Raw genomic sequence first — 25,045 nt, 5'->3', positions numbered from 1 at the left:
ATGCGGGGCTACAGGCAGCTCACAGGCTGGCACAGACATGTCTAATTTTCACGCTAATGCAGGCTTGCTGCTATTGCACCAGGATGAGTCTGAACTTGGGGTCAAATAATATTTGTAATATTACTATTACTAATTACTAATAAGGGGAATTGATGCTTTTGAATTATGGTGCTGGAGGAGACTCTTGAGAGTTCCATGGACTGCAAGAAGATCAAACCTATCCATTCTTAAGGAAATCAGCCCTGAGTGCTCACTGGAAGGACAGATTGTGAAGCTGAGGCTCCAATACTTTGGCCACCTCATGAGAAGAGAAGACTCCCTGGAAAAGACCCTGATGTTGGGAAAGATGGAGGGCACAAGGAGAGGGGGACGACAGAGGACGAGATGGTTGGACAGTGTTCTCGAAGCTACCAGCATGAGTTTGACCAAACTGCGGGAGGCAGTGGAAGACAGAAGTGCCTGGGGTTCTCTGGTCCATGGGGTCACGAAGAGTCGGACATGACTAAACGACTAAACAACAACAACAATATTTGTAATAAGATAAGATAAGATATAGATATAGATAGTTTTAATTCTATCAGTGTTTGCCTGTTGTTTAATTATTATTTTCTGGTTTTGGTGGTTTTTATTTGGTGGTATAAATAAATATATAATAACACTTTAAATATATTATTTTTTAATAATAATAATAATCAGGCTTAGCTTGTTCAGACTTCACTTTGAGATACACTGTGCTTGGGGTGCAGTTACATGCAATCTAAGTGCAGCAGAATCAGTTTGAACACAGCCTCTCTGTCTGGAAAAGAAATGCCTCAAACCACTTTCACCACATATTTGTCTGTTTCCATTAACCAAAATATGCTTTTTTAACTGAAAACAACCCAAATGAGAATGAATGACTATATTTATGTGTATAACTCAATTTATCAAGATATTAATTATTATGAGTTTGGGCTGTCCATCCATTTACTTTCTTAAAGGCCTTGTTCCCTCCGCCCCTGGGAGCCCCCATCTCTTGAGTTGAATGGCTGCTCAAGGCAGCAGCAGACCAGGCAACATACCCATCATAGATGAGATCTGCTTCAACTTGAGGTGAAAACCGGCCACTGTCAGATGTGACACAGTCAGAGATGTTCTCCTGAGTTCTGTCAACAGCACAGTTGAGCAAACCTTCCGCTGTGGGGACAATAAGAAAAACTGAAGTTATAAAGTAGGCCCTACTGCTAAGCCTTCATGCAGCTAAGCTTCCTTTTCACCTTCCCAACCCCATTTCTGAAGCCAATTCTCTCACCTATTTTGCAGCCCTGTTTTGCACCCCACTTTCCACCTTCATCCCTATGTCCATTCCTCCTACCGCACAGTACAACTACTAACCACCTTTTTCATTACAAATCCTCCAATGGGGGGTCTGCGTGATGACAGCCTTACATTTTTATGTATAGAGGAAGAAGTAACTCATTATGAGGGAGGCCAACTTTCAAAGTTCCTTTTCAGAATCAAAATAGCATAAAAAGCAAACAAACAAGTGTACCCTAAACCAGCTAGAAATTGCTTTCACTTATGATTGGCCCAAATTTATCAGTAAAAGGATGCAGTGCAATCCTACACATGTTTACTCAACAGCGAGCCCTGCTGTGTTCAGTGGGACCTTCTCCCCTAGTGGGTATTACTTAGGATTGCAGTCTAGGTTTGGTTCATTTTTTTACCACTGCCAAACTTTTACTCATAAACAGGAGCGAATCTATGTGTGAGAGAGATTGAGTGCAAGGGAGACATAGTAGGGAAAATGTGGTAGGAGATTACCAGAGTGATGGCCACAGCTTGACCTCCTACTGTCCTCAGAATCTCTGAATGAAAAGGACAGGGGGTCATCATCAGAACTGGACATGGAGTCAATTCCCAACTTTGCCATTGCCTTCTTCCTCTTGAGAATCCGACTTCCATTCCTCAAGGGGTCAGAGTTCAAAAGGTCAGGAATATCAAAGATGCTGTTGCATGAAGGCCATTCATTGGCAGCCCTGCAGATTTTTGAAAAGGCACCTGAATAAGGTCAGAACCTTGGCCAGTAGGAAGCTTACACCTTGTTTAACTAGTTGAGGATGCTTCAACTGTAGCTAGATAATCTGAAACAGACTTTCACATCCCTGACCATTGCCCCTTCTGGCTGGGGCTGATGAGAGAGCCAGCAACCAACATCATTGGTAGGAACTGGGTTAGGGAAGGGTGTTCTAGGGTGAGAAAATATTCTTGTGCCTCAAGAGTCTGCTCAGACAAACCTACCAAAGCCAGGATGCTACTGTAGCTAAGTGATTGGATATGCCAGCAAAAATCCAAGGTTCCACTCAACTAAGAAGGTTGCTGGATAGCTATAAGCAAAGTCATAATTTCTCAGGGTTGTTTTGTGGCTAACTCACCACTAAGGGCCAAACTAAATGTGAGATTTATTATATGCTTTGTCCCAATGCGTGCGCACCCACCCACATGAGATGAAGCAACATCATGGGAGAGCTGTTTCTAGGACCAAGGTGAAACTGTCATTCTCCCTTGCTATTTTTGCTATTGCCGTGCAGTATTGTAACAATACCTGTCGTTGCCTATGAAGTTCTTCTGGTTGGAAACTGGCTTTCTACTAAAGAGGGATTCCTGTAAAGGACAAAATAAAACAAATAAAAATGGTCAAATGGGAGGGAAATACCAAGTATGGATGCCACATAAAACCAAGAAATGTAAACCTCAAAGGAACCTTCATCCCGATTACCATTCAGGGTATATAAGCAAACTAATCTCTCTGCTACTATGTCATATTGAATGGAAGTCAAACTGAGGGTGACTAGATGAAATAGATGACAGGGCACCACCTTTTATAGTTATGTAGAACATAAAATAAAGGTGGATACTGTTTTTCTTTACTCCTGCAAATGTATCACATGACCTGAAGAATTTATTCCAGCAAAGCAGCTCTTTTAAGATGGAAGTGGCTGACAAAGGCATCACAACAAAGAATTTTATTTTGTAAAAAAAGAAGAAGCAGCAGCTTTTGAAAATGCAATATGTCCTCTAGATATCCTTGGTAACTAAATTCCTTGCAGTGGGATGAGGAGGCGGGAGTTTAAACCAGGAAATCCAAACCTCTCCTCAACTACAAGCTCACTAGCTGGTCTTAGGTAAGCCACAGTTTCTCAGCTCCTGCATTTGCAGCATGGGGGTGATGATGATGTTGATGATGATGATAAGAAACAAGCAATCAAACTACCTCACAAAGTTCTTGTAAAGACAATCAAGATAATATATGCATAGCACTTTGAACATTATATATTGATGTAAATGCTTTTTAAAACAATAGCTCAAGCCTGGGGAGGTTGCTGGTTGGTTACAGGATCTCATGCAAGTTCAGCATTTGGCTGTTCCATATAACACTGTGGAAATTCTTTCTATTGCCACTATGAGGTCCACAGAATAGCTCTACTCACACTGCCAACAGAACCCATATCCACAATGGACTCCATTCTTCCAGGGACAGATAAGAAGGAGGAGCTACCCAGGTTAGAGCAGTCAAGAGACACATCCATCTCCACAGTCTGGCGGTCCTGAGCCGGTGGGTCAGGATCTTCTATTACAATCTGTTGGACAGAGGAGACATGTTCACGCACCCTAACCAAACATTCAGTGGGGCCCTTGTCCTGCTGCCACCCACTTGAGAGGCTGGTGCTCCACTCAACGCTTGCTTGGCAATTTCTAATTCATTTCACAATGTAAAGGAAACGATTCATGGCTCAGCGGTCCCTTCCACCTCTAACATTCTATAGCATTTGTATTCTTCCCATTCTTATCAGTTATGTCTGTTTTTGTGGCTTTCCTTCCTCGGTTCCTGGTTAGCTTTCTCTCCATGTTGCCTTTATGATTGAAGGAGGTACCTTACTGCGTGTTTTCCGGAAGAGAAAACTGAAGAGTAGTTGTATTGGGTAAACCACGACTGCTGCAGTTATCCCAACCACAATGCTCTCTGCAGTCAAAGAAATCTGTCTTCCAACAGGATAGCTGCAGGGGGAAAAATGTAGATATAGCCATTTAGCCAGAACCTAGAGTAAGTGAGCAATGATCTGAATAGTGTCATATTTTATGTGGACTCCTTTCTGAGGGCACAGTTTTTAGACCACACACACACAAGCATGATATCCATCAGATAGTTAGACCTCGAAAGGAGCCATCTAATTATAACAATACAGCTAAAGCATCTCACTCTCCTCTTTCCCAGGCATCCTGGGAACTGTAGTTTGTTAAGATGCTGGGAACTGTAGCTCTTCAAGCTCTTTGGCCATAGGTCTAACAACAACAACAATAACAATTTATTATTTATACCCTGCCTATCTGGCTGGGTTTCCCTAGCCACTCTGGGCAGATTCCAACAAAATACACTGGTACCTCGGGTTAAGAACTTAATTCGTTCTGGAAGTCCGTTCTTAACCTGAAACTGTTCTTAATCTGAGGTACCACTTTAGCTAATGGGGCCTCCTGCTGCTGTCACGCCGCAAAGTTATTAACCCGAGGTACTATTTCTAGGTTAGTGAAGTCTGTAACCTGAAGCATCTGTAACCTAAGTGTCTGTACCCCGAGGTACCACTGTACTAAAATACAACAATTCATTGAATAGTAAAGGCTTCCCTAAACAGGGATTCCTTCAGATGTCTTCTAAAAGTCATATAGTTGTTAATTTCTTTGACATCTGGTGGGAGGGCGTTCCAGAGGGCGGGTGCCACTACTGAGAAGGCCCTCTGCCTGGTTCCCTGTAACTTCGCTTCCCCCAGTGAGGGAACCACCAGAAGGCCCTCGGCGCTGGACCTCAGTGTTGGGGCAGAACGATGGGGGTGGAGACGCTCCTTCAAGTATACTGGGCCGAGGCCATTCCCCACCCCATGATTTGGGGGGAAGAGAGAGTCATGTGTTTTAAATGGATGGTGTGTCAGTAACATTCCACTGAGCTCATCCTTTCTGCTTGCACCTGTTGCGCATTCCCTCCCTTGCTCCCCGATATGCTCACCTGTGGCCCTTAACTCCAACTGCACCATACCAGACGGCGCACATAGCTAGGAAGAGCTGAACCATGAGCAGGCAGCAAGTGAGCCTCTGTACCCGGGTAAAGCGGCTGTTAGGAGGACGGCTCCAGACAGAAAGCCAGATGTGCCAGTCGGAAAACCCAAGGTGCATCTGTGCAGGGAAAATTCGGGAAAAGCATCTCAGTTCCTGTGGACCTGTAAACAATAACAGAAACCAAATTCACTGCCTCCTAGTTGCTGCCGACAGCATCTCTTCATGCTGCACCATCCTTATTTCCTCTAGCCAGCATCCCCACTGTCATAATTATTTAACTACTGGACTTGTCACTAATTTTGGGCACCTGTTACCTTGTCAGTGGTGCACAAAACTTTTCATATATGAAAAATTGAAGAATATCATGAAAAATGTCACAGTGTTTTTCACAGAAACATCCCCCCCCAACCTTTTTCATTTACTCAGGCCTTTGGTAATTAAATAGGCCCCTATGGTGGTGCCCATCCTTTAATGGATTGGTTAGAACTTGTCCTTATGAATATGTTATTGGATGAGCATTTTGTGTGTTTTTGCATTCATTGTTTTAACTTCTCCAGTTTTAATTGTTTTATCTGCAGCATTTTATCCTGTTAAATCATTCTAAGAGCCCCCCCTTTTGTATAAAGTGACCAACAAAATTAATAAACAATAAAAACACAAATAATAATAAAAACATTCCAGTTCCGCAAAACCCACTTTTTTGTGAGGGAAAGGAAAGTTTGGCTGGGATTAAAGCCCTCACCCAGGCTCTAGGGACAAGAATGGCTTCTGAGGCAGGCTGAGGTCTAGCGATAAAGATGCCACAAGTCACCATGTGATTGATGAATAGATGCAACAGACTGAGAAAGTAGTTCAGACAAAGAAGAAAATGGGTGTGTGCGTTAAGACAGATTTGGCTTTAAAACGGGGTGGGGGCAAGGTGCCCACATGGTTGGCTCCCATGATTGGTCTCTGCCCCGTTAGGCTTACCTGTAAGCAGTGGCAGACTCTGGGAATCCACCAACCATCTAAATTATCCACAATGCCCCTGAATGGTGCAATGATTCCCAGAACCAGCTGCAGTCAAGAGAGTGGGTGGACCAAAATGCCTACGACCTGGGTCCCAGCAGCTGCTGGAGGGTGCTGATGCTGGTCTTCATATTAAGAAACTGCCCGGTGTTAGCAAGATGTATGCTATGTGAACTCATCACTACAGTTGTACCTTGGTTTTCGAACAGCTTAGTTCTTGAACATTTTGGCTCCCAAACGTCGCAAACCCGGAAGTAAGTGTTCCGATTTGTGAACTATTTTTGGAAGCTGAATGTCCAGCGGGGCTTTCGCTTGACTGCAGGAGTTTCCTGCAGCCAATCAGAAGCTGTGCTTTGATTTCCGAATGTTTTGGAAGTTTAACGGACTTCCAGAATGGATTCTGTTAGATGTCCAAGGTACAACTGTATAGTACTTTGCTCTGGAAGTGGCAACTGTTTTTGTAAACTGCTTTGAGGGTTCTTTTTTTTTTTTTACAATCAATTGGTGTATAAATTTTATGAAATAAATAAATGAGGGCCAAGAAGGGTGGACTAATGTAGGATACCAGAGACTTGATATCCCATACCGGTTTGAACTACCCAGCCAATTTTCTAGTCCCGTGGTTACTGATACCTATGAAAACCAGTGCTCAGGACACTATTCCCACAGGCTATCAACTCACATGCTGCAAGGACCTCTTTCTCCACCATTCCCTCATTCTTTTCATTTTCCACAGACAGCCAGTCCTCCACTAGGAAGAAGTACATATTGTCTGTCTGCTTGTCCCATACAATAACGTGCTGCAGGTACCAAGAGGGGTCCAGACCTGGTCATAAAGAAAGATGGTGAAGCGAGAACGTCCCCCAAACAACTAGCTGAATGACAACTGTTCAGGACTGTGGCAACAGGGGGCACTGAACCACACAAATGGGTGGGTGCCCAGAGATGGTCTCCCAGAAACTTTGCTCCTCCCTGGTCCCTTTTGATTGTTTTTTTATTATTATTTAGTTTGCTGTTAAGGAGGAAATAACTTAATCCCGAGTCCTGGTTCAGAAGCCACACCAAGCCAAACTTTGGCAAAGCACAGCGCAGCAGCTGATGGGAACAGGGAAGAGCATAGCAATTGTGAGCTCCTCTCTGGGATCCTTTATGTTCACACAGCTTGGCTTAGCACAGTGGTTCTCAGACTTATTTCTCTGGGTCACACTTTAATATAAATTTGCTTGTGCCACACTGAATTTTTTATTGATAAGAAATACATTTGAAAACACAGCAAGGATTGTCCTCAGTATCACTTGATGGTCTTGCTCTCGTTTTGAAGATATCTATCCATATTCTGCAAATAAGTAAAACATTTATTTGATACTACACTATACAGAAATGTTTAAATGTTTCTTTGATTGTCCTTGAATATTCCTGCCCCATTTGTGGTCTTCTCCTGCCACACCCTTTGAGAACCACTAATATTGTGTGAACTTGGCTATAGTTTATGGAAAGCAAAACTACAACATTTGATGATAGAAACTAAACTAAACAAATTCATGGAAGAAAGATCTATTAAAGGCTATCAGACACCATTCATTTAAAGCGCATGGCTTCCTCCATAGAATCCTGTGAGCTTATCCCTCAAGGAGCTACAATTCCCAGCACTCTTAACAAACAAAGTTCCCAGGATTCTTTGGGGGAAGTCATGCGCTTCAAGTGTGCTTTAAATTTGTGCTGTGTATGCAGTCTTATGCTGAATCGTTAAATGAAGCAGAATGCCAGACTCAGGGACAAATAACCAGGGACAGCCAGCACCATCACAACCTGCTTGTGAACACTCAAAGGTACCTGGCTACCTAGAAATTCTGCTGTCCATAGCAAATTCCAAGACTGGGCTTTCTGGACTGTGGGCACCTTGCTTTTTGCTCTGCAGTGTGATGTAGTGGTTAGATCATGGGTAGGCAAACTAAGGTCTGGGGGCTGGATCTGGCCCAATCACCTTCTAAATCTGGCCCGCGGACAGTCCGGGAATCAGCATGTTTTTACATGAGTAGAATGTACAGTGGTACCTCTGGTTGCGAACGGGATCCATTCCTGAGGCCCATTCACAACCTGAAAAGAACACAACCCGCATTTGCGCATGCTTGTGATGTAATTTTGCGCATCTGCACATACGCAAGCGGTGAAACCCGGAAGTAACACTTTCTGGTACTTCTGGGTCGCCACGGAATGCAACTTGAAAATGCGCAACCTGAAGCAAATGTAACATGAGGTATGACTTTATTCTTTTATTTATAATGCATCTCTGGGTTATTTGTGGGGTCTGCCTGGTGTTTTTACATGAGAAGAATGTGTGCTTTTATTTAAAATGCACCTCTAAGTTATTTGTGGGGCACAGGAATTTGTTCATCCCCCCCCCTTCAAAATATAGTCCAGCCTCCCACAAGGTCTGAGGGACAGTGGATTGGCCCGCTGCTGAAAAAGTTTGCTGACCCCTGGGTTAGAGTGTCGGACGAGACCTGGGGAGACCTATCCACTATCTCTTAGCCTAAGGGTGAAAATGGGAGTAAAGGGAATCATGCACATTGCCCCTGAACTCCTTAGAGGAAAGTAGAGCATAAATGTATTTTAAAAATTTAAAAGAGCAAAAAGAGCATTGATCGTCAAGTCATACCCGTGTTATCATGCCAGACGTGGATCTTCCAAATCTCTCCTAGGTTTGCATCCGTTTCTACTTGGAAAATATCCTGGCTGTTTCTCTGGAAGGCCCAGCCCTTGTCCAGGTGGCGAGAGCCGCTTTTGTTCAGCCCATATAATCGGATCCCTATATGGGCTGTGGTACCTTCAAAAGATGCGCAGCATAGCGGAAGGTAATGTTAAATTAAACTCCTGTGAATCATTAGCTCTTTACAACAAAAGGGTCTCGTAGCACCTTAAAGACAAACAAATTTCTCAGGAGTGAGTGGAAGGTGCAAATACCAGGGGAAAGGGCAAGTACGGAAGCATGTTCAATGGTGAAACGGGCTGTCAGAACAATACCCTGACTCTTCCCATCCATACCTGAGCCTCTTTTCCAGCCTGTCTTCACTATCAACCAGTACTTGTACCGTCCAGGCTGACCACACCGAGGGATGATCCCTACCCGAGTGATGTCAATGTCGTCCAGCTTGTGGGATATCAATGCTATCCCCAGGTAAATGGAGAAAAGGACGGTGCAAGTGATCAGTGCCAAGAGACTCTGCCAGGACTGCTTCCTCTGAAAAAAATAAAGACTGGGATTGGTGTGCATAGTGGGGGAGGAGGGGAAGGCTCCAGGTTAACCAACCAGTGGAGAAACTGTGGTTCTCTGCTACACACACACAATTTCAACATATCAAAACATATCATATTCATTATTTTTCCCTTCCCCCCACCTGCACAACGAACCCTCCCCCCCCAAGACTTCTCTCTCTGATTTTTCAACACATATTGTTCTCTGCATACCTTAATATTGTATAAATCCTTATATTATCTATCTACTATATTAACCATCAATAAATTTTGAGTAGGTTTATTCAAAACCTGCCAAGGAGTCCAGTTCATTTTGTTGTCTTTTTAGATAGTTTCATTCTTCTCTGAAGTCACAGTTGTCCTTATCTCGAAGTTTGTATGTCAGTTTAGCCAGTTCTGCATAGACCTTTATTTATATATTTGGGCACTTAATATACCACTCACATTTAAACAAATCTCTACGTGGTTTACACACCACGCAATTCAACAGGAGTGAAATGCACCGCACCATCCTGTCCCCCCCCCCCAGCCATCCCTTGCTTTGCTGATCTCACATTAAAGCCAAGCAGATGATGCTTCTTACCCATACTCTAAAAGAGACAAGGCTTTCTGTTTCCAAGTCATTGTGGACCATGCATTACAATATATCAGGCCACAAAAGCTGCAACGTAACTGTTTGTTTTCTGCTACTCTAATAGGCTGCACATATGTTTGATCTTCCAAGCTCCACAATAATAATTTATTATTATTATTATTATTATTATTATTATTATTATTATTATTATTATTAAATGAATCCTGCAGGTGTTTTATTTAATTCTTCCTTTGGATTAGTGTGCTTCATTGGTCATCCTAATGGATGTTACGTCACTTCATGCTTGACACCTGAAGTTTGTTGTGTTTTGGGAAAACTGATTAAACAGCTTGTGATGCGCACACAACTCATACCAGCCACAGGTGGTAGCTCACGGGTACCACAGGTAGTAGCACCACAGGTAGTATCACGAGTAAAGAATATATAAAATCCTGGGCATTTTGGCTTGCTTGCCTGGGACTGCCAAAACAGCATTTGGTGGGTCTCTCTATACATGGCTGGAGCATGATATTCAGTGAGGAGGATCCCAAGTAGCTCAGGCCTGGAATATCCTCCCCATTAGGAGGATCTCAAGGAGATCAGTGTTAACAAGATGTTGCCCACCGACTGATGGGAGTCTTGCCCACTCATCTTCCCTCTGCATGCCAAACTGAAAAGGAAGTTCTTACCGGTGGCAAGAAGACAACACTGTGAAGAGGCACAAAGAGGCTACCCCCAAAGACAGTGAGATGCTCCGTCAGGCAGACAATCTCCTTGGGGCTGGTGGCAGCTGTTGGGGTCACTCCATCTGCACTCCACTGCATGCTGGGAAAATGGAAATACTGGCAAAGGCTGGCAAAAACAGAGACGCTGGCATGGATGGGGGAATGGCAGAAGCGACTGGTGATGTTGATGTAGTATTCCTGATGAGTCGCATTGAGATGGTGACTGGATGGAAGAGGTCGATAGCCACAAAATTAGTACAAGTGCATAACAGCTACCTCTGGATTAACTAACACTACAGGGAAAGCAAATAATCACTGCAGTTTTGATCAGAGGGGACAAGGAGCACTGCCCCAAGGAGAACATGCTTTCATGTCCTTTGAATGCTCAATATGAGAGAAGTATCTGCTCAGAAGCAGGACCGGATTTAGGTTTGATGAAGCCCTAAGCTACTGAAGGTATATGTCCAGCTTTCCTTTGTCAACAACAAATTGTCACTGTTTTTTTGTGTTGAAGATACGCTATATGGTAATTTATGGACCTAATAGGTATCTAAAGCCATTTGCACATAACAAAATATGTATTTTATCAAAGCAATTGTTGAACTGAAATACCATTACAGGATCAGAGACAAAAGGGGTGTCTGGATAGGCAAACAACACTTACAGAGGAGAAATTAAGAGGGTGACGTCCCTATTGCGGTTTTCCTCCAGACCATTAGAAAAGGCAATTTCCTCCTTCAAGGTGTAGTGGAACTCATTGGGAGATGGAGAATTATGTCCGTAAAGATAAAGGGAGGGAACCTTCTCCTGGCTGAAACCAAAGCCTGGGAAGAAAGGATAGGATCGTTTCAGTCCACTTGCATGAGCTAGAGAAAATTAAGTATGAAAGGAGAGATAAAACAGGTTTGGAAGAGGAAGTGCCACATTGCTGCTCACCAATGGAGTATAAGGACTTTGTGTAAGAAATTCCTGAGTCTCACTTACCATTCTCCACTATTCCCTTCCCACTTTTCGCTGCCACACTTACCCTCCATCACAGTGAAACTGACATGGACGTGTGTCCCTGTCACGTTGCTGCCTGATGCAACTTTCACAGTGAAGTTAACAGAGTCTCCCGGTGGGATGACCAATAGTGTTTGGGGCAAGTCTTGCAGCTTCTGCTGTCCAGCAGGTAATCGCAGGCTGATGGCTCTCTCCTTAGGCAGGTTGGCAACTGAGATCAGCGCTCCTGCTGGAGTGGTGAACTCCAGAAGCCCAAGGCGGGTGGAAATGGCAGAGTTGGTGTAGTAGTTGAAAGGGAAGGGGTTGATGGCAAGGTCCATGGTGACCTGCACCACCTCCTGGCTTTCTGCCAGCTGTTTGGCAAGCGTCCTGGGCACAGAGAAGAGGCACTCCGCAGAGGGGGTCGTGCACAGCAAATTGCTGGCATCTGCCTTTTTACCCCGAACGTGGATATTGGAGACGGAGAGCGACAGAGTCTCCTCATTCAGCACTCGGGACTTCATCAAGGACCTGATCAGAGCACGAGTGAGATTGAAAGCCGAGGAGACCCAATTCCTGAGGGTTGGTTCCTTCGACACGCGGTCGTTCGCCACCATGTGCAGTCTCGTGTCTTCAGTAGTTAACATTATTCCTAGGAGCAACATGATGTCATATCAAGAGATGCAGTCCTTTATAGCCGCTCACTCCTATACCTGTTTTCACAATCTCCCTTCAAGGGATTATGTTTGTTTAATGACCTGAGAGAAGGGCCCACTCACAGTAGGTTTTCATTGTGTCTTGAAATATACTTGGAGTCATGCTCTTTATTCAGCTCATAGTGGTGAGGAAGAATGGAAGTTCCCCCAGAATGTCTGCTTTATATACATTATTTACACAATGGGCCCCACGTGATTGGCTAATTCCAGGATTCTCCTTTAAGCCAATCAGGTTGCGGATTCACTTCCACCTGGAGCTGGATTGGGTGGCTCCTGTGGATCAATCAGACTGCTGCATTCTGAATCCTATTGTTCTAGGACCAATCAGACTGCTGCATTTTGGATCCTATTCAACTCAGTACATAACAGTCTTCTCTGACAAATCTGCCAGGAAAGGTAGCTTTTCCTTCATACCAACTGCACATAAGTAATAATAAAAAATAAGAAAAACAAAAAAGGCCAGAATTCTTTAAGTAGCTCCCAGAAATCCATAAGCATATGGTCTGCAAGAGACCTTTGCTTAGCATGGGTGTCATGGCCATTGTTCACTGTTGCTATGTAATGTAATGATACGACTTAGGTATTTGACTTTTTGGAGTCAGCCCTTGGCATTGATACGGAAAACAGATTCGTATCCTTTCTTTAAGGGGCAGCATGAGAACAAAGGCAAAGGATAAAAGGAAGCCATGGGAGAAAATTCTTACTGAGAGTTGGTAGGAGAATAAGTTGTTTATACACAACAGGAATATAATTTGGGAATATTTCCACGGCAGGAGGAAGTTCTGTACACTTTTTTTCCCTTCTGCACTATTATGAACAATTTGATGAGTAGAGGGGAAGACAGGCCATGGGTATAATGTAGCTTGACCTGAAGTTTTATAACCTACAAAACCCACCCTAGTCCTTTAGGTTTGTGGTGTCATTTAAAAAATCTAAATAAAAGGAAGACAGCAAGTTGTTTTGCTTCTTTTGGCTGCAGGGCTAGAAAGGGAAGGACCAGGGGCAGGAGTGGAGACAGAGATTGAATCACAGCTCCAGTACAGCCCAAGTGCTACCCCTGTAGTTATGGCAGTCATCTGCCCTTTGTTGCCTACCCAGGATTGCCAAGATGCTGTTGCCAGTGGAGGCGGGGGTTTCGTGACCTTCTTTTGTCTCACTGTGGATAACTTGGATCATTCTCTTGGCAGCTTCCAGCATTTGGGTACGAGATCCAAGGCTGAGCTCTTCTGGGAATGCCTGGTGTTGCAGGGGGGAAAGAGGACTTATTCACTGCTTGCCCAAAAGCACAATTGTTCTCTTTGAAAGGACACATCAAGTGAGCCTCCCACTCCCCACAGACCCCATTAGTTTCCTTCCATCACTCAGAATGATTTGTTTGTTTGTTGCATACTAAAATCAATCGATCAATAAGGCTCTAGGCATCTTACAAACGGGGTTGTATCCCATGGGACTTCCCCTTCCTCTCTTTCTCTGCTCGCGAAATCTGCTCTGGTCTCCCAGCTGAGTGTGTGTCAATGTGTGCAGGTGTGCAAGTGAGAGGAGAAGAGGGGAGAAGTTGCCTTGCACAAGCAGAAGTCTGCTGCATGAGCAGAATGGCAGCACTGGCGACAACCAAGAAAGATAAGATGCTGCGGGAGGCAGATGGTTGCTCTTACTCTGAGTGATAATTTTTTCTCTTCTGCTTAAGGAAAGAGAGAAAGCTCCTGAGATGGGCAATGGCATGTCAAAACTAACAGCTCAGCTTTAGCTAGCGAGGGAGGAGAAATTCAGCATTTAAAGCTGAATCCATCAAATCCACACTTTCTAGAACAATATGCAAACTGAAACACAAATATCCTAAATTCACAGTTATCCAAATTTTGTGATGCACTTCTCCAAAGAGTGTTTCCAAAAATGGATATCTATGGGTAAAGTGTACATAAACATGAATATGTCTCTGAAAACAAGATATGAAACTGCATTAAATTAGAGAATACATCTTGCAAAAATGTGCAGAGTCAAAACTACATATATAAACGTGTTTATTGGGAGAAATTCACACTAAGGGCTAATCCGGACTGCCTCTTGCCTCTCTACTTTCCTCTGGGGAAATCCACTCCTTAGCCCTCAGCTGGAGCAAACAGCAATTGTCAGGTGGGATAGCTCAGTCAGTAAAGCGTAAGACTCTCAAGGTTGTAGGTTCGGGCCCCACGTTGGGCAAAAGATTCCAGGGAGTAGGAAAGTCTGGTGGTCCCTTCCAACTCTACAATTCTATGGCTCTATGGGGTTTTCCTGGGAAATGAGGGGGTCAAGCGGAAAACCACTCGGCCTTGTGCTTTCTAGGCACGGGGCAAGCAGAAGTGTGGCTGAGACCCTAAGATAACAGAGGAATTATCACGCATCACTTTCTGCAGGATTTGGGGATATATCACAAAACGCTGTGAAAAACCTGAATTTAAGATTGGGAAACCAACAGATCCTTTTATATCACTAGCTCCAGCACAGATTTCTTGGGGAGGGGATTACTATGAAAGGACAGCAAATAGCACTAGTCAGCTTATTGTTATATTTACTGCCATTTGGATTTTCTGCCACAGGGTCCCAAATATTGTGGGTCATCATTGCAACACCTTTTCTGACTCCGACAGAGCAAGGACAAAACATCTACTAGAGGAGTCCTACCACACAAGCCCTCAGTGCAGCGCTAAGCTGAGCAACATCCTTCACACTGGAGATATTCAGGGAAGCCAGAGCTGCTGTGACATTGCTGCGGATGGAGATGCGGTCCCTCAGCTCCTTCATGCTATACCCTCTTCCAAAGTCCTGGAAAAAAACACACATGTGGCCAAATCACCTCTGCTGGAACAGAATACTGCCAAAAAGAAAAAGAAAACCTGCCCAAATGGGGATGATACGTATTTTTTAAAGTGCTTTTTATTATTATATTTGTGTATCACCTTTCCTCCCCAAAGGATATCAGGGCAAAGTAGAACATGGCCTGACAAAACTTGAATAATTCAATCGACAGTGAAGATACAAAAAACAACACGCCAACCAATTTCCATATCACAACCTCATTCACTGTCGGGCGCCAAGTTCACTCCATCCCCGCAAAGCTAGGGCGAGTGTGTCTTCGGCTGGTACCTAAGTGTTAACAAAGAAACGGGCAAGTGCAAACGGAGGGAGTGCCACAACTGGGGTGTCACGGTGGAGAGCACCCTTTTTCCTAACTCTGCACAACAGATCCTAGCTGTGGGTGGGACCGTGAGCAGGACCTCCCTTGAGAATCTCAAGTTCCTGGGTGTGCAGGCATTGTTAACCTGTACGCAGATGTAAAGCATTCTCCCCCCCCCCCAGCAAGTGCTCACATGATTCAGCAGGCTTATGAGAGCCAAGGAGTACGGAATCACCTCCTGTGGGTTTCCTTGCTGGACCACACCCCACAGCTCCGACTGGCTCTTCTTCTTCAACCAGCTGGTTATGGTGTTGAATCCTGAAGGGAGTTCAGGCATGGTGAGAGTCAGGGTTCTGAAAGGGAGAGCGGACAGAATTTGCAAATACACTTTGTAAGTGCAAACATACTTTGCAAGCATCCCTCCTCCCTGCCCGTGCAAGCCACACTTAGAAAGGTTTTGCTACCATCCTCAAGTACTGAATGCCGTAAAGGTAAAGGGACCCCTGACCATTAGGTCCAGTTGTGACTGACTCTGGGGTCAGTATACTCAGAGTCGCACATAACAGCGCTCATCTCGTTTTATTGGCCGAGGGAGCCGGTGTACAGCTTCCGGGTCATGTGGCCAGCATGACTAAGCCGCTTCTGGCGAACCAGAGCAGTGCATGGAAACACCGTTTACCTTCCTGCCAAAGCAGTACCTATTTATCTACTTGCACTTTGACGTGCTTTTGAACTGCTAGGTTGGCAGGAGCAGGGACCGAGCAACTGGAGCTCACCCCGTCGCAGGGATTCAAACCACCGACCTTCTGATCGGCAAGCCCTAGGCTCTGTGGTTGAACCCACAGCGCCACCCGCATCCCTCTGAATGCCATAGTAACCTCATAATCAAGAACAGAACTGTCCTCAAGGAAGCAACACAACGACTGCAGCTTTAATCTTTCTCCAGGTAGAAATAAGTATTGCAAAAGCAACGCTGTCTGCCAGTGGCAGTGCTGTGCTGCCTCCATCTTGACAGCAGAATCACTGCCATTTCCTAGAACAGTACAGGGGCCGGATGTTAGCAAGGTTAGGGCTGTGTGGGTGTGCTGGAGGGAATGCCAGATTAGCTCTGCTTGTGCATCAACGCAGCCCAGGCCTTGCCAACCTCCCCCCATACTGTCCTGGCAAGTGGCACTGATTCCACAGCACAGCAAAGCATGCTGTCTTCTCCTGCCTGTTCTTTTTTTCTTCCTGAGTCCCTGGAAGTACAAGGCACAGAGATCTCCTGCTCGGCCCATCCCAAGGAGGTCCCACATTTACTGGTTCAATGCCAAGGTCTTTGCTCCCCGTGAGTCCTCCAGCTCAACTAGGATGTTGACGCTGGATTGGTTGCCAAGAGCGCCTGCGGGCAAGAAGACGCTGAAGGCAGACTTGACCCCTCGATACAGGCAGGAGTGCCAACAATGGCTGCTGTGAGGGGAGCACATTTTGGCAGTCAGGGTGTAGATCAGCTGCTGCTGCTGCGTTGGGCTGCTGTCCTCATCCATCCAACCTGAAAGAGTCAGAGCAGGAGATGCAGAAGGATATCGGACGGAGGAGGTGTAAAGGTATACATCACTTCAGCTTGGTCACATGAGAATATGAATCAATCTGGCTCCAACACAGCTGTATATGCCTGAGCCATGAACGAATCCCATGCAATGCTAGTCTATGTCTATACTCACACACATGTACATAAATTACTGTCTAGTGGTCTGGCAGGCAAAATTACACATGACCCAGGTACCTACGGAGCCTAAATGACAAGACTGCCCTCCCTGCCTGCAGCTTCCACAAAAGTGGAGCTCAAACAGCTTCCAAAGGACAGCTCCTTGAGTTGCAGCTGTTCCAGTGCTTTAACGGCACTGAGATCCCCACTGGGGAAATCTTGTTGCGTTACTTACCCATGCACTGAAATCTAACTGGTGTCTCCAAGATGTAGATATTGTTTTCTGGTCTCAGAATGCAGAGCCCTCCCCTGGGTGGGTGGTTTGGGGCGAGGGTGATGCCGGCTTCTCCTCGCAGCTGTCCTCTAGGCTGAGTGACCGAAACGGTGAAAGTGTAGTTCACTCCATCCTGCAGGACTCCCTGCCTGATCACCAGGTCCCGGTTGGAGTCCCCAGTAGAAGTGGTCACATTGTCCAAGGTCAAAGGCTGGCCATCAGAACCCCGAGCTCTCCAGCTGTACTGCAAGGGCCAGACAGCACAGATCACGATACATCAGAATGGCGCCTCTTTTTAAGCACAACTAAAACCCTGCTGCTCTATAGCCCTGGAATCAGAAAAGAGCATCTCACCAGCGTTCCGTTGTCGCAGCTTTCGCACCGTCCAGACAGTGTGACATGGATGCTGCTGCTGACCTCGTAGCTTGACAAAGCACTGCAGGAACGGCACTCCAGGGTCACAGGCAGGATCTGGCTAGATGCGATCGAAACCTGCCAGCGGACACCCGAGTCAATATTAAAGTCAGCCCCAAATCAAGACACAGCAGGCTAGTGGGTACAAATGGAGCAATGCGACCCTACAGAAGAGGAGCAAGATGTCCAGCAATGGAGGAGTCCCTTGGACCTCTCCCAGGCAACGTAGCAGAACTGTGGTGAAGGGTCCATCAGAGTGTGGACAAAAGCCAGTAGTGTGTCTAGGGGGTTTGCGCATACTGCACTTGTCCCTGAGTGCTAAATCCTAACATTTGGTCTCGACTGGGCTTGCCAGCTTCATAGCAAGCATATGTGCATTTGAGCGTTATTCCAGGGCTCGGTGCTTTCCTTGCCATTTGGCATCCCTACGTACATTGTGTTTCTTTGTCAAAAAGAAAAGAAGAGGTCATTCAACAAGGCAGTCTTTGATCTATGTCTTTGGTACAAGAAGACAGGAACTAACTGTCCAAGTCAGCAGGGAGGAATCACTCCCCTTCAGGAACTCCCTAGTGCAGCTGAGGGGGCTGTATGGAGCGGCTTGCATTCAGAGGGTGTTCTGTGGAAAGAAAGTAAAAGCTCTGTTTTAAAGCAGAACTTTCTTTCTTTCTTTCTTTCTTTCTTTCTTTCTTTCTTTCTTTCTTTCTTTCTTTCTTTCTTTCTTTCTTTCTTTTCTTTCTTTCTTTTTCTTTCCAGAGGAAGTGTTTTGACTACAAGGCATTTTTATGCAGGGGGTAAAATCTTTCACTTTTAGGAGCATTTTCCCCTCAGCAAACTCTTCAAAAAGACTCCCTATAAGCAACCATCAGTGACTGCCACATACTTGTCCTGCACTACATGTTCACTGTGTCTGTCTGTCAATTTATATGTGGGGAAGTCAGAGTGGCCACGTGAGACTAGAGAAGGTAAGAAAGCCAAGCTCACCGTCTGTGTCACCCAAGCAGGATCTTTACCAGGCTTCCTCACAGTAAGGTTGAAGTGGTAAGTTGCTCCTGGATTCAGCACAGTGTGTGGGACAATCACTCTGTCCAGGCCTGCCATAGCAGGGAAGCCACATAAAGTTGTGGACACATTAGGTGCCTGTGGCAGAGAGAAGTTCAATTAAGGGCCTTTTGCATTAACTATTTCTGCTCTGATGCTGAAATTGAGGCTGGAGGGGGGGGAGTGTAAGGGCCCTGGTAAAATCTTATGAAGCAACAGACTTTTGAAAGCTGCCATACAATTAAAGTAGAAAGTTGTGAGAGCGGAGCCTGGCCTTATGTTCTCTGCCCCAGGGCCATGGACCTTTCCCTACCCTTACTCAAAAGTTAGGACCACTCTGCAGGCCCCTGTAAAGTGAGGCTCAGTCTTCTCTCTCATACAAAAGAAGTGAGAATGGACAAGAGGAATGCTCTCCTGGTATAACAGCTTTTAAAGGGCAGGAAAGGAAACAATACAGGTGCTAGGCAGGTAAAGCCATAGCTCCAAATGCAAAATGAACTGGGAGCATACTCCAAGTGCACTGTTGTTTCTTCATTTCCAGCTGCTGGAAATTTGGTGCCTTCTGAATTTGACAGAATTTGACATAGAGAGGCACCAAATTCACAAAGTGTTGAATTCAAGCCACGGCTGCAAGTTTGAATCACCAAGCAACGTGTGATGGCAGGTGATTGACAGGTGGGCAACTCCTCCCACCTGTCAAAGTGGTCTTTGGGGAATCGGTCGCTTCTGGATTTGGCCCTCCAGCAGAATCCTGTTTCACCACCCCTGCATTAAAGCCTTCATATAAAGGAAAACCCACCTTTTCAGGTTATGCTTCTCATTAGTTAATCAGCACCAGGGTTTCCCAAACTTTTTGGAATACAACTCGCATCATCCCTAGCTAGCAGTGTCAGGGATGCTGGGAATTGTACTTCAAAAACAGCTGGAGACCCTAGTTTGGGAAACCCTGGTCTAAACAATGTGTCTTATTGCTGCCATTCCAGGTCCTCTTCTTACCTCCAGTTGACAGTTCCAGTGGTATGCCAGAGAGGAGTTTCCACCCTTCTCCACATCAGGGTCATATGACTTGCTTCCATCTAGAACCAGATCCATTTTGGCTGTCCCTCTCCTCCAGGATCCTCCTTGGATGACTGGAACTAGCTTGCTGGAAAGCACAGTCAAGTTGCTGCAAGCCATCTGGGCCAAGGGTGTGTTCTCCAGAGAGATAGTGAAAAGCAGGCAGTGAGGACCAACGTCCAGGGAGAGCTTGGGGAGCACAAGGCGAGGGGTTAGCACATCTACATGCGGTAACGAGACTGCATCGGTCTTGGACAGAGTATCACAGTTGCAGCTGCGAAATATCTCCCACCGATACAATGCCCGGTAGGCTGTGCATTGTTTCAAGTCCACATCAGCCTCAAAGTAGGTGGTGTAAGATTTGGAGATCACAGAGAGAGGCTCAACCAGCTTCAGAGTAGGGCTTTCACAGAGCAGCTGCTGCACAGTTACTTTTGACTGGGCCAAGACAAAACTGACGTTGTTGTAGACTCTCACTTCTACCAAGAAATCACCAGCTTGGCGATATTTATGAAATACTCTCTGATCTCCTTCACTGGTGAAGGTTTCGGGCGAGTCCCCAAAATTCCACTCCATGTGAAGGTTGCTGCCACTAACTGCTATCACATCAAATGTCACGGTTTGATTGACAAATGTCCTGGAGCCATTGCTGGACAGGTCTACAGTCACTACCGGCACCTCTAACGTTCTTACCACCAAGAGAGTGTCTGCACAGAAAGCATTGGTGGCTTCAATCAGAATGGTTAAATTGTCTTTACCAGAGGGGGTATATGTCACCTGCTGGCCTGTGACATTATAGTCGGGCAGCCCAGGGAGCCGAAATGTCCAAGAGAAAGCAACGTTCTCTCCAGCTTGCACGGCTGCTCGGAGTGTAAGTTCTTTGTTGGCTTCCAGAATGGGCGGGCAATCATCTAAGAGATGCAGCCCCTTCACCTTCTCCAAGACCTTCACCCTGATAATATCTGTCTGATTACTAACATTGTTGTAAGCAGATGCCAGCACCTGGTGGTCGCCTTTCACTGGAAAAGGAAAGTGGAAGATCTCTGCAGGGTTATCCACCTGAATCCCCAGCAAGGGGAAGTAGAGGGCAAAGGTCACTCGCGAGCCCTTCAACACACGGAGTGTAAAAGTAACCTCATCATCTGTGCACACTGTCCTCTTGTCCACTGTCACAGCCAGTCCAGCCACAGGGTCTTGGATGGAGATGGCACCCAGAGCTGTACTCTCACTAATGTCATTCCAGACCCACAGAAACACTCCGTAGTCTCCAAACTGCTCAAATCTGTGAGAGATGTTCTGCCCACGGGAGAGGATCAGCTTCTCCTCTTCCCCCCGCTGTAGCTGCCATTCCCATGCAAGGTCAGATCCTGCATCCACCATGCCCAGAAGCTCTACTGAGGTGCCTGACTTCAGGAGGAAGGGCCGCATGATTCCCGCCACGCTGAAATTTGCCCCAGAAACAGGTTCCTGCACTCTGAGTTCTGTGGAGCCATTGCTGCATCCCAGGGCATTGTAGACTGTGACAAAGACAAGCTTGGAGCCTAGGGTGTTATAGATGTGCGAAAGGGAAGGTGTGGTGGTAAGCAGCAGCTGTGCGTCCTCCTGCACCTTCCACTGATAAAGGAGATCTGTTCCCGACACCACAGAAATGTTCAGGTTCACTGGCTTTCCTACTGCAACACTATCAGCGGCCGATTGAACCTTCACACCATGAACTTTCTCCAAGACCTCCAGGGTAAGGCTGGTGGTAACTTCACCTAGTGCATTCCCAGCCTTCACTTCCACCAGGAGTTCCCCACTTGTATTGGGGGAGAATAAGAACAACTGTCCTTCAGAAGTAAACAGCGGATGCTTTCCTTTCAAAGCTGCCCAATGGAAGGTGACATTGGAGCCCTGAGCAACCTTGCTGGAGAGAGAGAAGGCTTCCGCAACGGCCACATACTTGTCCTGCACTACATGTTCACTGTGGATTTGCACCCCTTGGATTCTTTCCTGGACCTCTACAGTGACGTTTGCCTTCTCTATGCTCACAGCATTCTCAGCTACGGCAAACACCACAAAGGTGCCAAGAGTGGGGAAAGTGTGAGTGAAAATGGCTGCTCCCTCTTGGAATCCAGTTGTTTCACCAACAGCCCAGCGATAGCGAACACGATCCCCTGCAGCTAAAGAAGATCTGAAGGTGACTTCCTGCCCTGCCTCGCTCACTGGTTGCTCAGCATGTAGAGTCAACAGCTTGACTGGAGTAAGCACCGTCATGGTGAGTGTCGCTGTCCTGTGACTGACCAGATTCTCACCCACCACCACGATGGTAAAATCTCCTGCTTTCTTATAGGTGTGGGGGGCTCTTTGACCCACCTGATGAGGTGAGGCGTCTCCAAAGTCCCACTGAAATGCAGCTGTAGTGTCCCAGCTGACTTCAGCCACAAAGTCGTAGGGAGTGCCCAAAGCTAGAAAGATGCCCGTTTCACCACTATGGTGAATGGAGATGGTATTAATGGCCTGCTGAGCTGTGATATTTACCGAGGCATTTTGTTGGCTGACCATGTTCCACACAGTCACAGTTACCATATACAACCCAGCCTCCAAGTACACAAATGTGATTTCTGGAGTTTTGGAAGGCACTGGGTCTTCACCAATGCCAAAATCCCAGTGGTACCTGTACTGGTGCTGAGGGTCAGGTCCTGGATCTACTTCAGCCAAGAAGGAAAGCGGTTCCTCTAAGGCTACAGCAGACATTGGAGCCAATAGCTTAACTGAGTTGATTTTGTCCTCTACACAAACGGCTAGTTGACGGGAAGCGCTGCTCATTGTGCCATAGACAGTCAGATTCACCTGGTAATTCCCAGCCGCCATGTAGCTGTGAAGGACCGTGGGGTCTCCATGACGAACAGTGGGAGGGCGGCCATCTTGGAAATCCCAGCAGAACATAACCCCTTTAACTGGCCCTGTCACAAAAGCTTGGAACAGGGTCAGCTCCCCACTGGAGAGACAACTAGGAGCCAGGATGCTGCTAATACGCAGTTTGTAAATGTTGGTTATGGTGGATGCCTCGGTATAGGCCGCAGCACTGTGAACTGTCACTGTTATTGTGTATTTTCCTTCAGCAGCAAAAATGTGAGAAACAACACCGTGTGACAGATTTCTGTAGATGGATCCATCTCCCATGTCGAAAGACCACCTGACATCTGTGCCAGAGGTAACTGTGGCATTGACAACTGTGACTGAACCGAGTTCACTGGGCCCACTGCACACTATGTGCAGGCCCATAATTCCTTCCCTGACAGTCACCGATGCCCATGATGTTATGTCACTGAGATTGTTATTGACTCTTAGGGTCACATTATAAATCCCGGCCTTTTCAAAGGAATAGCACACAGTAGAATTTTGCCCCTCCTGTACAGGTGACCCATCGCCGAAGTTCCAGGAATACCATATGCCATAGAGGGAAGGAGAAACCAAGGCCTCAAATCGTGTAATCTCTTTAACCAATGGAGAAGCTGGACTGGACAGTATGGTCACCAGGGTTATGGGAACGACAGCACAGACTCTGGCCACTTGGTGAACTTGCTCATACTTGTTGAGGGCTTCAGCTCTGACAGTGTAGTCACCTACAGAAATAACGATGAGCACGTATCACTCAGGAGTGGTAATTTTTCAGAAGCTGGATGTTTTCAATTTATTGCTCATAGCTAGGTTTCTGCTTTATGTGTTAATTAAAATACAGGTTGTGCCTAATGTTAGTCATACGCAGAACAGACCCATTGAAATGACTTATAGGTCCATTAACATCAATGGGTCTACTCTTGAGTTTGACTAGCATTGGCTATTTTAACTGTTAATTATCAGATTCATATTCTGTCTTTCTGTAAGGGGGAACAGAATGTAAGATATGTAAAATGTGCATAAATCTAACCCTAGAAAAACCCAAAAGCTGTTGAGGTAGATTGAAGTGATTGGCAGGTGACAGCCAATTTAAGTGCAGGGGCCTCAGGTTCCCCGCGGCTGCCACAAAGCAGGAAAGCTCCTTCCTCACTTTACAATGCACCTCATTAGCTTTGATTCCCTTCCCATATGCGTGTTCCTGTCTTGGTCTCAGTCTCCTATGATGCTGTTGCCTCACCTGTTCTCTTCTGGTTTCCTAGATTTCAACCTGCTGGTAGTTAGTCAGCCTGTCCTGGCACCTATTTTCCCACACCATTTTTAACCTTTCTCCCCATAGCTCTCTCAGCTGCTATCTTCTCACCCATCTATTCTCCTCCTCTTCATTTCAGGGAGAAAGGCGTGACTTGAAGCTCCTTGAGCTCCCTAAGTTATCTCCTAGTATCAAACCCATTTCCCCACCTGGCTGAATGAAGGCATGGGTCACCCTTGCTGACACTTGAACTCGTTCTGTCTGTGGATCTGGTCGTGGCAGCTGAGCATCGTAAGGAGGAGCCAGGGTGGTCTCTGCCTCTGGGCTGCCATCACCAAAATTCCACCTGCAAACAGAAATACAGACCATAAATAATGCATTGGATATACTGTGGGTAACCGGCAGAGGTCACAATGAGAGCGGCAGTGTTTCCTAAAGCATCTGCACAAAGTGACAATTTGGCACAGAATTTCTACCAGTGATGCCTGTTGACCTGCCTGTCCATGAACAAAGGAAATCTGAAGGGAGACTCCAGCATGAAACTCTCTGAATTACATTTTATCAGGAATTCAGTTCTATCATCTGTGACTTATCAAGATTTTTATCACACTATATGTGTTTGCTAACTTACCAAGGCCAAGAAGTTTCTGTTATCACCAACACAGCTATCCTAATTGCCACTTTAACTGTTTTATTAGATGTGATTATTACTCTCCATTCTCTTTGCAATTTGCTTCCCTTTGATCTCAGTGTTCTCCATTCCCATCCACTTGTGTCCACAGGCCAAACAACACAGGGGAACCCATATATTCCCTGTTAATTAGGGATTATACTTCTTGTTGCTGGTGAATTGGATTCTGGCCCATAAATCCATAGCAAATTTGTTAGTCGCCAAGATACCACAAGACTCTTTTGTTGCTTTTGTTGATCTGGAGTACTGAAA

General features: G+C 45.8%; 1 protein-coding gene and 1 long non-coding RNA gene across 4 annotated transcripts in view; one reads left to right on the top strand and one right to left on the bottom strand.

Moving 5' to 3' along the window:
* LOC309363321 (polycystin-1-like) overlaps positions 1 to 25,045 on the bottom strand; it is a gene marked incomplete at its 3' end in the record, with an annotated part of 59,316 nt that overhangs the window by 10,850 nt on the left and 23,421 nt on the right. For 2 of the 3 annotated variants that reach the window (XR_014165302.1, XM_081899465.1), the window contains exons 15-35: positions 24,312 to 24,448; positions 19,911 to 23,578; positions 18,858 to 19,013; positions 17,817 to 17,954; positions 17,424 to 17,706; positions 16,801 to 17,032; positions 15,695 to 15,854; positions 15,009 to 15,149; positions 13,442 to 13,583; positions 11,678 to 12,283; positions 11,315 to 11,474; positions 10,615 to 10,873; positions 9,142 to 9,337; positions 8,756 to 8,923; positions 6,779 to 6,922; positions 5,039 to 5,249; positions 3,915 to 4,038; positions 3,471 to 3,620; positions 2,585 to 2,643; positions 1,804 to 2,018; positions 1,062 to 1,176 (exon numbers count right to left, since the gene is read on the bottom strand). Coding sequence is in view for 2 of the 3 variants with exons in the window: in XM_081899465.1 (XP_081755591.1) it covers positions 1,062 to 1,176; positions 1,804 to 2,018; positions 2,585 to 2,643; positions 3,471 to 3,620; positions 3,915 to 4,038; positions 5,039 to 5,249; positions 6,779 to 6,922; positions 8,756 to 8,923; positions 9,142 to 9,337; positions 10,615 to 10,873; positions 11,315 to 11,474; positions 11,678 to 12,283; positions 13,442 to 13,583; positions 15,009 to 15,149; positions 15,695 to 15,854; positions 16,801 to 17,032; positions 17,424 to 17,706; positions 17,817 to 17,954; positions 18,858 to 19,013; positions 19,911 to 23,578; positions 24,312 to 24,448 (7,464 nt within the window). Of the gene's footprint in view, positions 1 to 1,061; positions 1,177 to 1,803; positions 2,041 to 2,584; positions 2,644 to 3,470; positions 3,621 to 3,914; positions 4,039 to 5,038; positions 5,250 to 6,778; positions 6,923 to 8,755; positions 8,924 to 9,141; positions 9,338 to 10,614; positions 10,874 to 11,314; positions 11,475 to 11,677; positions 12,284 to 13,441; positions 13,584 to 15,008; positions 15,150 to 15,694; positions 15,855 to 16,800; positions 17,033 to 17,423; positions 17,707 to 17,816; positions 17,955 to 18,857; positions 19,014 to 19,910; positions 23,579 to 24,311; positions 24,449 to 25,045 lie in introns of those variants that run through there. The other variant, XM_081899466.1, reaches the window with a different exon arrangement.
* Positions 22,130 to 24,325, top strand: LOC309363611. Its single transcript, XR_014165472.1, has 3 exons — positions 22,130 to 22,227; positions 23,075 to 23,166; positions 24,242 to 24,325. It is a non-coding gene; the product is annotated as an uncharacterized lncRNA (long non-coding RNA).

This window comes from Podarcis melisellensis (genome assembly GCF_964234715.1).
Source record: "Podarcis melisellensis genome assembly, chromosome: 2".
Lineage (NCBI taxonomy): Eukaryota > Metazoa > Chordata > Lepidosauria > Squamata > Lacertidae > Podarcis > Podarcis melisellensis.
Note: the sequence above shows the minus strand (reverse complement) of the source record. Positions and strands in the feature narration are given on the sequence as shown.